This window comes from Palaemon carinicauda, chromosome 21 (genome assembly GCF_036898095.1).
Source record: "Palaemon carinicauda isolate YSFRI2023 chromosome 21, ASM3689809v2, whole genome shotgun sequence".
Lineage (NCBI taxonomy): Eukaryota > Metazoa > Arthropoda > Malacostraca > Decapoda > Palaemonidae > Palaemon > Palaemon carinicauda.
Window position 1 is genome coordinate 20229499 of NC_090745.1, and position 15005 is coordinate 20244503.

A 15005-nucleotide genomic window follows, 5' to 3' on the forward strand; every position below is an offset into this window, starting at 1 on the left:
ACTTATAACTCCTGCAAATAATTTCATACTTTTTTCTCAGTACTGTATTTGCAGCTTCTTCTTACTCTTACAAACTCAAAAACGTAAAGTGTAAAAAACGATACCACAATAAACCAATGTTTTCTACGGTACTTCTATCTTATCCGTTCATTAAGGTATCATTTCTGTCACTGACTAACTTATTAGCTTCATCTTGATAAAATTTTTATTCCCACAGTATTAGCAAAGTTTTTTGAGAGTTCAGATATCTAATTAATAATAATAATAATAATAATAATAATAATAATAATAATAATAATAATAATAATAATAATAATAATAATCATCATCATCATTACAATAATGATTTTTATAATAATTTATCAGAGCAATAATATAAATATTACGTCTATCAAAGAAGACAAATTTGTCAAATATTCACATGTTATAAAAGGGCCAACTTTTAAATAAATCATAACCAAACATTTGTTTTCTTTATTTACATTAAACTCTAATTTCAGACAATATTCCCGATGCTATGGAGACAGGTACTTTTCATAGCCATATCCGAACATCATGAAGTCGACGCGATAACGCTGGTATAGTTCCAACGTCAAGTTACGTGGAAGTTCCTGGGTGAGAATGATAAGAAACATAGAATTAGCAGAGAAGGAAAAAAAAGGTCTTCATTGCTTGGTCGTAACAAATGCTAATTGTTTATGGGATAAGGTCGTGTTTCTAGATTTAACAGTTTTATATATACTTAAAACGGTACATTCATGATATTTTAAAATAATTAAAGGACATAATACATTTGAAGGATGGTGGCTATTGAAATGTTTCCATTTATGAAGGAAATCGGCATTTTAGTGAGTGTGAACTAGCACAGAAAGACCATACAGACGAAAGTGGAAGGACATGTATATCTGAAGCATTTGTTCTGCAGTGGACTAGTAAAGGCTGATGATGATGATATATATATATATATATATATATATATATATATATATATATATATATATATATATATATATATATATATATATATATATATATACATATATATATATATATATATATATATATATATATATATATATATATATATATATATATATATATATATACTGCATACAATATATAACCATATATACAAATATATGTACATATATATATATATATATATATATATATATATATATATATATATATATATATACATATATATATACATATATATATATATATATATATATATATATATATATATATATATATATATATATATATATATATATATACTATATATATATATATACTGCATACAATATATAACCATATATACAAATATATGTACATATATATATATATATATATATATATATATATATATATATATATATATATATATATATATATATATATATATATATATAGCTTACAAAATTCTATCCAACCCATTTAGGGGCCTCTTCTCCTGTTACCAGTTAGCACTTCTAATGGCACACTCCTTTCAAAAACCTGTTGCCAGTAATTATTTTTCACAAGACCAAACCGCCTAAAATACTATGATCATTCATTCATCTATGCTAACCTTTTTACCACTTAAGTCATTATATACCAATATTTCTCACCCTAAAAATTCTTAATACACACAAACTATATAAATACTACATCTCAGCAGGCTCGACTGTTTTCTTTCATACCCCACTTCAAAAGGAGAATTGGTGAATAATCCCTTCATATATTCCCATTTTGGCCTTAATAGCAAGTTCAAGTCTCTTACCAATCTTCTGCACACATCCTGCCTGCTACCTTTCTTGATTTTCCTGCTGTGTGACTCACATTTCTCACCATCTCGCCGTCATCCCTTAGATATTCTCCAAACTACATATTAAGGCAGCCACGTCCATTCTTCCATCACCAATCTAACCTTCATAACTTCATTCTTACTTTTCTTTATCTTACTCTTGCACAATTTACAATCAACTTTCTCTTCTTGCAGACATTTACTAACCCCCTTACTACCTTCTGCAGTTTTTCTTCACTGTCCCCAAACAGTACAGCATTATCTGCAAACATCAACCATTCCACATCACATTCACAGTTAATTTTTCATCCAATCACTTCAAGCCTACATCAAATGCATTTTCTCTGACTTCTTGTAACAGACACACATACACTCACAAACACAAACACACACACACACACACACACACACACACACATATATATATATATATATATATATATATATATATATATTTATATATATATATATATATATATATATATATATATATATATATATATATATATATACAGTATATATATATAATGTGTGTGTGTGGAGAGAGAGAGAGAGAGAGAGAGAGAGAGAGAGAGAGAGAGAGAGAGAGAGAGAGAGAGAGAGAGAGCCTTACCTTATTGCCTTATTCTATGTTTGGGTTCCCCCAGGTCCCTCAGTGTGAGGCACCTCGTATATCCACCAGAGAGTTGCTAATGCATCTTCCGGTGTATTTTGCATCTTCCAGTCTTGGATGGTCTGGGATGCATCTTAGGTATTTATCAAGCTTATTCTTAAACACATCTGCGCTCACTCCTGATATGTTTCTTAGATGAGCTGGCAGCGCATTAAATAGTCGCTGCGTTATCGATGCTGGTGCGTAGTGGATTAATGTCCTGGGCGCCTTCCTTAGTTTTCCTGGTATAGTTTTGGGCACTACTAATCTACCTCGGGTTGCTCTTTCTGATATTTTTAGCTCCATGATGTTTTCAGTAATTCCTTCGATTTGCTTCCATGCTTGTAATATCATGTATTGTTCTCTTCTCCTTTCTAGACTGTATAGTTTTAAAAATTGCAGTCTTTCCCAGTAGTCAACTTCTATTCTAGCAGTAAAGGACCTTTGTACACTCTCTATTTGTGCAATATCCTTTTGGTAGTGTGGGTACCATATCACATTGCAGTACTCGAGTGTACTACGTACATAAGTTTTGTAAAGCATAATCATGTGTTCAGCTTTTCTTGTTTTAAAGTGTCTGAATAACATTCCCATTTTTGCTTTACATTTAGCCAACAGTGTTGCTATTAGGTCATTGCATAACATATTCCTGTTTAACATTACACCAAGGTCTTTAATTGCTTCCTTGTTTGCGATTGTCTCATTATTAGGTCCCCTGTATGCATATACCATTCTTTCTCTGTTTCCATAGTTTATCAATTCAAATTTACCGGAGTTAAATACCATCGTATTTATCTCCCCCATTCATATATTTTGTTTATATCTCTTTGTAGTGAGTTCCTATCTTCATCACAAGTAATTTCTCTACTTATTCTTGTGTCATCGGCGAAACTTCTCACTACGGAGTTTTCAACATCACAGTCTATGTCTGAGATCATAATAACAAACAGCAGTGCAGCTAATACCGTACCCTGTGGCACGCCAGATATTACCTGATCTTCATCTGATTTCTCGTCATTTGCAACCACTATCAGTTTTCTGTTTTGCAGAAATTCTTTTACTCATTTTCCTATCTTTCCCACAATATTATACTTTCCCATTTTTTTCTCTAATATATTTTGGTCTACCTTGTCAAAGGCTTTTGCAAAATCTTGATAGGTCACATCTGTGTCTTTTTTATTTATCATATTTTTGTATATGTTTTCATTGTGTGCTATCAGTTGAGTTTGTGTACTTTTTCCGGGCACAAAACTGTGTTGACCTATATTAAACATATTATTTTTAACCATATGATTCATTATTTTCTTTTTTATTACCCTTTCATACACTTTTATAATATGTGATGTTAGACTAACAGGTCTATAATTGCTTGCCTCTAGTCTTGATCCACTTTTGAAAATACGGGTTATATAAGCTAATTTATGTTTAACATATATCTCGCTCATATCTACACTTTGTCTTAGCAGTATTGCAAGCGGCTTCGCGATAGTGTTTGCAGTTTTTTTTAACAAAATCGCTGGAACTCCATCTGGTCTGGCCGCCGATCCATTTTTAATTTCGCGTATAGCCTGCACAATATCTGCTTCATTAATATCTATATTCGTTAGATATTCAACATTTTCTTCTCTCCCTTCTGTTTCATTATTCTCATTCACAATTCTTGGCGTGAACTCACTCTTATATTTTTCTGCTAATATATTGCATATTTTCTTTTTTTTATTCGTTAACCGTCCTTCAATTCATAGAGGGCCTATTTCTAATCTCCCTTTATTCATCTTTTTTGCATAGGAGTAAAGTACTTTGGGGTTTCTTTTTATATTTTGAAGTGTCCTTTCTTCTAAGTTCCTTTTTCATTTTCTTTCAATTGTATAATCTTTTGTTCTGCATTTTCTATCTTACTTTTTATTTCCACTATTTTCCATACATTTTTTTCTTTTGCAAGATTTTTCTTCCACTTTCTAATTTTCTGAAATAAGATCCTTCTGTCTCTTGGTATGCATGTCTGATGTTTATAGTTCTTTATCGATACATATTTTTCAACAATTTCATCCATTATTTTGTACAGTATATCCGTATTTACCTGTATATTATCACTTATGAATACAATTTTCCATTCTTTGTTCAATTCTTCATTTATTTCTGACCATTTTATATTCTTACTATAAAAATCATATTTTCCATATCATATTAATTCTATGACATTGTGGTCTGAAATTCCCGTGTTATACACAATCATTTCTTCAACATGATTCACCTCATTCACAAATACTAAATCTAGGACATTGTCCTTTCTTGTTGGAATGTGGTTTATTTGTTGCATATTATGTTCTAATAGCATATCTTGAAGCTTTTCAAATTGCCTCTTATCTTCTGCGTTACTATTACTCTCTTTTTCATATGTATATATACAACCACTTTCTTCTATCCGTTCTTTCCAATCCACGAAAGGAAAGTTAAAATCTCCGGATAGGAGTATATTCCAGTCTTTATGGTTTCTACATATATTATCTATTTTTTCTATTATTATGTCAAACTCCTTAGTATTTGAGGGTCTGTAAACTACAATATTCACTAGTTTTTCATATTTAAATTCTACCGCAATCAATTCACCTTCTGTGTTGCTGTATTTTTCACAGACTTTTCCTTGATTTATGTCTCTTCCATAAATTGGGGTTCCCCCTTGATTCCTATTTGTTCTATCTGATCTATATGTTTGGAAACCCTTTATCTGGTTATCACTGCCAGTCTCTTGGGAATACCATGTTTCAATTATATTTAATATATCTATTTTTTCAATTTGGGCTAGTTCTTCTAAGAACTCTATTTTTTCAATTTGGGCTAGTTCTTCTAAGAACTCTATTTTCCTTTTAGAGTTACTCGTGACTAAACCCTATGTATTCATCACTATTATGGTTTGTGTTTCATCCCCATTATTTAATATTGGTAATAATATGGATTCTCCCATGCTTCCTTCCTGTTCTGATATGATGTTCTTTTCTTCATTTCCAGGAATTCTGCCATTAAAAAATTCAACTTTTCTATTATATTTGCTCTTTTGCCTTCATATTTATTTTTGTGTATACCTGCAATTATCCCCATATCTGCACCAACCACTGGCACTATAGATGCATTTATTGTAGTTAGGCTCTAATTGTGCATATTTGGGTTGAAAGGCATCATATCTTGGGGCCTTTTGTGCATAGCGCGGTGTATACTCGGCTTTTTTTTTTTTTGTTTTGTTTCATTTTTGCTTTCATTTTTCTTTTCTGTTTGCTGAGTTTTCTGACTTTCATTCATGGTTGCATGATGCATATATCGACATTTTTTGTTGAATTTGCATTCTTTTCCTTCTTTCAGGTTTTTGCATATTTTTGGATGGAGATCTCTGCATTCATTTACATATCCGTCTAAATACGCACATTTACCATATATTTCATAATTATGGCATATCTTTAGATGCTTGTAGTAGCAACTTTCGCCAAATCTGCAATTCCCTACTTTTAGTGAATTGCAGACTATATCTTTCTTTTTTTTTTTTTTTTCTTGTTCTTGCTCTTCCCTAAAAGTATGTAGGTCCGGGTAAGGTCTCTTGGGTCTATTATTTGTTTCCATCTGATAATTTATTTCTTCGTAAGCATGTTGTTGAATGGCATCATATGTTGTATCAATGATTTCCTCTGCATCCTTAGACATATCCTGTTCATTTTTCTCTTCTTCTTCTTCTTCTTCTTCAACTATTTGCAGATTCAGTCTCGACTTGATTATATTTCTATCTAGACTAAGCATGTTGCGCAGAATACCTTTGTGTCTTTATTTTCTATTTTATGTTGCACTTCAGCGAAAGTAGGGTGTGTTGGTACATGACATGCATCGTATTTCCTGATAAGCTGATGTGGATTAATAATGGAATACCACATCTTACATGTATTGCACCATTTTGGCATTCTTTTTTCCCAATGCATCAATCAGCATATTCACCATATTGGACTTCTTATTGTTCTTTGATGGAATGTGTTGATTGATGTAAACTTTCTTTATAAGTCTCTTTATCTCCTGGATCTTCTTTGGAATTTCTTCTATTATTTTGCTGATATTTTCCGCAGACTTGCTCCAGTTTGTTGGATCATATTGTTTCAATATGTTTGAGAATATTTTTCCGTCACACTGGTTGGAGCTACTAGCGACCTCTGTTACCAAATGGTCTAGTTCTTGTTTCGCCAACTAATGGAATTTACTCTTGCTGATTGCAGCAATGTCCCTCCAAGCTTTGCTTGTGTTATAGAGCGCCATCTTGATCAGATTTTTAGTAATTCACAAGATAACTATCCTATGCCGACGTTTTATCCCACTTTTCTGACCTCAAACTAATCACCGACTATTCACAAAAACTTGTAGCTATATTGCACTCGATAGCCTTTTGTTATCCGCGTTAAATCAGCTTATTTATCTGGTCACACAAGTGTACTCACTCACCGGCATACAGAAACACTAGAGAGAGAGAGAGAGAGAGAGAGAGAGAGAGAGAGAGAGAGAGAGAGAGAGAGAGAGAGAGAGAGAGAGAGAGAGAGAGAGAGAGTATTTAAAATTAGTTTTCTAATAGGGCCTACTCACCTGCACAATCAACATCTGCCGATAGATCTTCCTGTAGAAAACTGGTTCGAATTTAATTTACTCTGTGATCCATTTATGTAAATAAGTCCCCAATGATATAAGGTATAATTCATAATTATATATCAGTTAATTAAACAACGTTCATGTTAATTAATAGCTGTCTATGATTCCATTAATTTAATGCATGGTGGACGCACGTAGCATAGTAACATTCTAATAATTGTCTGTGCAGGTCGTTTACTAGTTATAGAGACTATCATTGTTTTGGTCATCATCTTTTCTGACAAGAGCGATCTATCGGCTCAAATTTTGAGTCAAGAGCAACCTGAAGAGTGATAACAGAGCAATGTAAGGCAACCAAAAGCACTCGGAACTCGTGTGGTATATTTCTCGCACACCAACAGGTTAGTATCCTGTCACACCAACAAGTAACACCACTTTTGATGTTCTCCAGGTGTAAGGAATATCTGATCCTGCTCTGATCATTGATAGTGGGGTAGGTGGGAAGGCATCTGATGTCGATTGTGCAGGTGAGTATTAGAAAACTAATTTTAAATTCAAAATTACATTTGTCTAATACGCAGCAGGATCGTCAGTTTGTCACCAGTCACCATGTCAGGGTTAAATCCATAGGAGGCTACTGTCTAGGCATCCTCTATGGTCACTCTGCTGACAAAGCCACTAATGTAGTGGTTCTTTCCCAACTGTTTGGTCATGTTTCAGATACTTATGACGTTGTGAGAGGTTCTGTACTCGGCCATCTATACTCTCTAAGGTGTCACTTACTTTGAAGCGGTTCGATTGGTGGTACATGGTGTTCTGCATTCAACAATCTAGGCCCTTTAAGGTGTCACTTCTGTTGAAGGGGTTCTGTTGTTTATGCATGAAGACTTTCACTGAATTATCTCTAACTCTCAAGGTGTTGCTTCTGTTGAGAGGGTTCAATCGTCAGTACATGTTGAAGGTATGACGAGAGTTTTGCCTCTCCAGTCAAGTTCAGGACGGAGAGGGAACAGCAATCACGGTGGTTAAGCAATGAATCTGCCAACTGCCACAATGATACCTAAGGAAAGGACATTATTATATACAGACGCTAAATCTTTTAAGCAAAATGAGGAAAAAACAGAGTTGGACCTCGATGTCACAGCCTTCTAGATAGAAGACAATGGTTTGGTCCAATAATATACAGAAGTATCCATACCCCTACTACTGTGGGCTCCTGATGCTTTCCCTTGAGTCGATGAAGTGGGCGATGCCCCAGACACCAGCCCAATGACCTGTCTAGAAAGGAAGGTCATCACATTCTTTTACAAGGCCTTGTTCGGGTGTTTAGGAGAGACGAAGAGGATGTGGCGGGATGGTCTTCATCTTGTTCAGGTAATTATGAAGAGCTCTTACTGGGTACAGAAGTCTCTCTTCATCATCTCTACCCACTCTCGCTGAAAGACATCAGAATAAATTCCTGAGGAAGAGGGTTTGAATAACTCTATTTTCTTGGAATCCTGGCAAGTAACTCAAAGTAAAATTCCTTCCCCCAAGTCACACTGCTGAAAGTGCCTGCTTTTCTCCAACTCTCTTCGCAGTTGCTAAGGTCATGAGGAAAAATGCCTTTATGGATAAAGTTAAAAAATCTGCTGATGTTCATGGTTCATAGAGCCCTCTACGTAAAGCCTTAAAAATCACATCTATGTCCCATGAAGGAGCTAAAATCACCATTCTAGGAACTTCAGCTCATAAGACCTAATGAGATCAGTAATGATTGGGACTTTGAGGACCTCCCTGAAAGCGAATTTAAAGACTGTAGCTATGTATCTCAATGGGTGGAACTGAAAGGTGTTACCCTTTATGAAGGAAGAGCAGGAAATCTGTGTTCTTGGCAACTGTCTGGTTCAAGATCGAAAGTTTTAATTCCTTACACCACCCCCTGAATATCATCCACTTGTACTGGTCGTTTATATGAATGGAATCCCTTCAAGAGAAGGTAATTTGTTGGGCTACCTGTCTAGAGACTCCCCCAAGCCATGGTGAATCGTGGATAGTCTCAATGTAGTCAGCTGAGGTGCTTGTGGTGTGAGATGAAAAACATGCTGATGAGGTTGTATGAGGAGGTCTCGTGTAATATACAACCTCCTCAGGGTGTCTCCTAACAGCTCCAAGTGAAACGATTCTTCTTGAAGCCTAAAGGGCATGACCAGAAGAAATGGAGGAAAGGAGTACCCCTGAAGATGTCTCCTGCCTTGAAGCATCACATCTGTCTCCACTAACCCAGGATCGATGTGGGAACTGTATGCCTGATGTCTGTGGATCATCGATGTGGCAAACATATCCACCATTGCTAACCACAGATGAACTAAACTGTACACCATTTGTTGGCAAATGGCCAATTCTAAGTTCAAGGTCCGGTACCTTCAACTCAGAGCATCAGCTGTCACATTCGCCTTGCCTATGATGAACTTTGGTATGAGGGTAACAATCTTTCCCTCTGACAACGCCACAATCTCTTTAGCGAGGTTGTCCAATGACTGTGACCTTGTTGCTCCTTCCTTCCTTGGACTAGGGTTGTAGCTTAGCTAATAATAATAATAATAATAATAATAAAATAATAATAATAATAATAATAATAATAATAATAATAATAATAATAATAATAATAATAACCATCAATGAACACCACAACAACACTTGATAAGTTACCTCCAATTGATAAATTCCCCTGATTCCTGTGTCGTCAACAACCCTGACATTAACTGGTCCCCTATTAAAGCTCCCCATCCGGAATCCAAAGCGTAGTAAAATATAACATCTGGGAGAAGGGTTGACGGTAGACCTTAATTCAAGTTCACTGGATTGGACCATCAGACTAGTTCTATCTGATTGTCTCTGTCCATTGAACTTGAATAGAATGACCCTCTTGATCCCAAAGGTTGTGCAGTTGGTTCCTCTGGGAACCAATAGTATTAGAGATGACAGGAGGGTGATAAGTTTCGTATTCAGCTTGGCTGGAGGTGCTGCCCTGATGATGGGCTCCCCTTTACAGGAGTCTGAGGAGGAGAAGACTGTGAAGGAGCCTCAACAGGAGATCCGTCTGGTGCAGTGTGAACCTGGATTTCAACTCATCCCTTCTGAAAAAATAACAGGGTGTTCTTTAGAAAACCTTACAATCACTTTCCCCTGATCCCCAGAGGAACGAGAAGAAAGAACATTCCCTGGACTTCCACCCTGTAGTTGTAGAGTGCCCCACTCTCCCATAACCCTCTCTGAAGAACCCTTGTCTCTTGCATGAGGATAACTGGAGGTTGCTTGAAGGGCTTGCCCTCCACATGGAAGGCTGGAAGATACAATCAGCTTCGGCCTTGATTACCCCTTCCAAGCTTGGTTAAAATTACGATCATTGTCACTACACTTAACACCTGACTCTGAGCTAACGGAGAATATGATTTTACTTCAGACCTACTCTGCATCGAGGTAGACGCATACCCGGAACCCATTAGGGCTGATTTAGCACGAGTCCCTTCTTCAGCACGGCGTGGAATGGGGAGGCCCAGAGCAAAACTGAGGGAGTTGAAGAGTGGCCAGAGTGCCTAGTTAACAGGCTACCTTCTCAAGACGGGATGCTAAGGTGTCATTTCTAAAGTTGACATACCTCAATTGAGACAACACACTCTTAGAGGATACTATTCACATCCCTACAGTTAACACAAAAAGAATGGTTATGATATGCAAATTTGCAATTTAACTTAGTCTTGCGTCATTAAGTGCAATAGGAAGGTCGTTCTAAAGTCAAACGACAGTCAATTTGGTCCATGCATTGGTGACCCCGGAGTGACTCGCTCCTCCCGCCTCCGCATCCACCCTACACCTCTCACCGTTACTATGACGCCGTCAACGCATACCTTCTGCAGCAGTACTCGCCGTCGCCAGCCGCCCGTATAGCAACGCCTTTTCAGCTCTCTCAACAACCGTTGGGGGACCAAAGGGCTTCGCTCACCCTCGGGAAAATGACCAGTATCACTCGCCTGCAACCTGCCGCAGACGGCTCTCCTCGTGATGTGAACCCACTTCATGACTTTCAAACCTCCATCAACGCCTCCACTCGTGACGAAGAGGACATCTATTCAACTTCAACCGAAGCTGACGTGAATGCCGTAGGACACGCCTATGAATGCCGTAGGACACACGCCTATGAATGCCGTAGGCCTATGAATGCCGTAGGACACACACGCCTATGAACACCGTAGGCCTATGAATGCCGTAGGTCACGCCTATGAATGCCGTAGGACACACACGCCTATGAATGCCGTAGGACACACTCGCCTATGAATGCCGTAGGACACGCCTATGAACGCCGTAGGACACACACGCCTATGAATGCCGTAGGACACACTCGCCTACCCCGTGACGAGCCGGAGCGGCAACAGCCACCCATCATCCACCACTCGCTCGCACCCAAACCAACGACTTCTACAGCCACTCACTGCCGCTAATCGGCGCAGTTTTTACTACTACCTCTCCAGATTCAGGGCACCTATTTAACATGTTTAGTATGTCATTTTTAGAGGGGGAGCCATGTACCAACCGTGTGTCACACAATTGTACATAATTCCTTTTGTATATAATATGCTTGTATCTTCGCTCTTCTAATGTGACGGCGCCGAGTAAGGGTGTGAACTCAAAGGCAGATTGGAAACGACTGGCGCCGTCACATTGGTCACTCCGGGGTCACCAATGTGACGGCGCCGAGTAAGGGTGTGAACTCAGTCGTTTCCAATCTGCCTTTGAGTTCACACCCTTACTCGGCGCCGTCACACTGGGAAAGAACTTGAAGTCCAAACCACTGTCTTATTTCTTCTAAGTCTTCTTTGATGTGAATACTACACAAAGAGTTGTAATAATTCTGAATTGTGATTGTTATTAAGAGGCAACCTTCCTAGCTGAATGAGATGCAAAACCCGGAGAGGTAAACAGGACGTCTGCTCACACTGACAGCAAGATCAGAAGTGGTGTTTCCTGCATGTGAAACACGGTACTACCCTGTTGGTTTGCAGTAAGCATACCATACGAGTTCCGATTGCTATTGGTTGCCTTACACCAGTCTGGTAACGCTCTTTGGGTCGCTCTTGACTCAATAATTGAGCTGGCTGATCGCTTTTGTCCGAAAATATGACGACCAAAACTAAAATAGTGTTTTGATTACTAGATAAAGACACGCACAAACAATTATTTGAATGTTACTATGCTACGTAGGTCCAACTGTTCATTAAATTATGGAATAAAACAGGTCTATCAACAATTACCATGGACAGTGTTAAATTAACTGATATAGTCGTATAATTATACCTTGTATCATTTGGGACTCATTGCGTATATTATACTTACGTAAACTAAACTAGAAGCAAGTTGCTGCCACAAGATCTGTTGGCAGATTTTGATTGCCATGGTGACTATTATTACAGAAATAAACAATTCTAACCTGGAATAACTTGATAGCCATTTCTTCAGAGGAACTTTTTGCTTGGTGATTATTCCACACAGTGTCTTTGAGGCCCAATTTATACTTCTCCATGATATATCTGCAATGAATAAAAATATCTATTTATATATGAAAAATTATGAACAATTATTAATTCGGCTTATCAAGGACACCATATGCAGCAATAAATTATACTATATATATACATCTATATATGTATATATATATATATATATATATATATATATATATATATATATATATATATATATATATATATATATATATATATATATATATATATATAAATGTATATATATTTATATATATATGTGTGTGTTTGAATAAAACTAATGTATTAAATTGTATAACAAAAAGAGAAAATTGTTCTCATATCTGGGAACGATCTCAGCGACAGTATCTTAATTAGGCTAATCTAATCAAAACTTTCCCTCCTCAAATATAACCCAACGCCTACACATAACTTATAGAACTCTTAGACTGGTCAGTTTTCTTTCTTTTCTAAAAAAACATACTTTTGACATTGCTCTAAAGATATACTAAAATGTGTGATAGTACTTTTGCTCTTGAGAAATGCTTTACACTACTTGCATTTCAAAGAAATGTCTGATTCAAAGATTTTTAAAACTAATTATTTCCTACTAGTGTACGTGATCCGTCAAAAAATGGCTGCTATAAATATTTAGATTGATGTGCACACACAGATTGAAACCTTTCTCACTCACTCGCCTTTCCTAACTACAACACGACAGTTTCAAACTTTCGGCAATCTGTGGAGATTGTAGTTTTCGTGGGTACCTCTCGGGGTAACCCCCTATCACCAGGTTATAGCTACTTTCTCTATCCCTCTACCCGAGGGATGGGGAGAGATGAGTAGTCGCTGAGCGTGACCGGATATAAATATATATCTATGTGCATATAACCAGCCACATCCTCTTTACTCTATAGGGGAGATGTTTTGCCGAAGACTTATCCCATTTATCAATCTCAAAGTACTACCATTCAACAGAAACAAATGGTATAAATAACATCACATAGTCTTCTATAGCTGATCTCATCCTCCATCACCTAGTGTCCTCAAGAATGTCCCAACCTCACCTGGTGTCCTCATGAACAGTTTCCATGGTCGCAACTATGTCGTACTGAATGTCGCAAGGGGCGCAGTTAGCGTAGTAGTGGAACCAGTGGCGATCCGACCGATGGTTCCTTTTGGCCTTGATGTCGTCGCTGATAGGCGTCTGGTCGACCAGGAAGCGCGCGAACTCCTCAAAGGAAGGCTGGCGTTGATTCAGTTTTGAGTTGATGGGTCGGTATTTCCTGACTATGAAGCGACACAGCCTGTTAAGATTATCATGTAAAGAAGGGATAGGAAGATTTACAGATGAGCAGGCGGGAATTAGATGAACTGTTTATTTTCTATGTATAAAAGTTCTTTCAGAGATGGCAAGATGAGTTATTCAATTGTTAAATACACACCCACACAAACATAAGCAAACACACACACACACACACACACACACACACACACATATATATATATATATATATACAGTATATATATATATATATATATATATATATATATATATTTATATATACACAGTATACAGTATATATATATATATATATATATATATATATATATATATATATATATATATACAGTATATATATATATATATATATATATATATATATATATATATATATATATATATATATATATATATATATATATATATATATATATACACTGTATGCGTGTGTTTATGAAAATCCTGAAAACAACAACAATTAGATGAAAATAAATGGAACTTGTGATTTACATACAGAAAATATATATTTTCCCGGTTTTAATGAATTACCCATGATGTACTATATTCAACTCAAAGTCAAAATCGCAATTGAAGCCAACAAAACGAAATCTCCCAAAACATGTCCTTTTCAATATGATTAAAAACAAGAATTTTTCATGAGGGATGAACTGAAACTTTTATGTTGAGTTCGGTATAAGACTTATGAACTTGGATTTTAGTTATATTTTTACTTATTTTAATTGAACGGACTCGATGATACTCACGAGGAAAATCTCATCCGGGCAATTTTGTCTAAATAGGCAGAGACGATACGAGCGAAGGGATCTCTCACTAGAATAATCTTCGTGTATTTCTTCATCATACTAATCGAGATATCACTGTAAAGTGTAGAATGTACAATCCATTAGCGACAAGCATAATTGATTACCTTATTACTTCGCTTAAATAAATAGCTTTACATGCGCACCCTAAAGCTACATTTCGACGAATAACTGAATATTCGTCTTTCCTAAATTATGATTATGCAAGTGATACTTCGAAGGAGGTGAAAAACAAACTGTCCTGAATAAGATATTCGCAACATTGATTGCATAACTGGAGTCGCTCATGACAGTATTACACAGGGCCTGTTTGTGTGGGTCTTAG

At 36.3% G+C, this 15005-nt stretch overlaps 1 protein-coding gene across 1 annotated transcript in view; it reads right to left on the reverse strand.

Moving 5' to 3' along the window:
• Positions 1–460: 460 nt before the first annotated feature.
• LOC137614640 (carbohydrate sulfotransferase 11-like) overlaps positions 461–15005 on the reverse strand; it is a 31194-nt gene continuing 16649 nt past the window's right edge. Inside the window, exons 5-8 of the mRNA XM_068344339.1 lie at positions 14624–14737; positions 13642–13881; positions 12523–12622; positions 461–611 (exon numbers count right to left, since the gene is read on the reverse strand). Coding sequence (XP_068200440.1) covers positions 516–611; positions 12523–12622; positions 13642–13881; positions 14624–14737 — 550 coding nt within the window. The 3' untranslated portion in view covers positions 461–515. The remainder of the gene's footprint in view (positions 612–12522; positions 12623–13641; positions 13882–14623; positions 14738–15005) is intronic.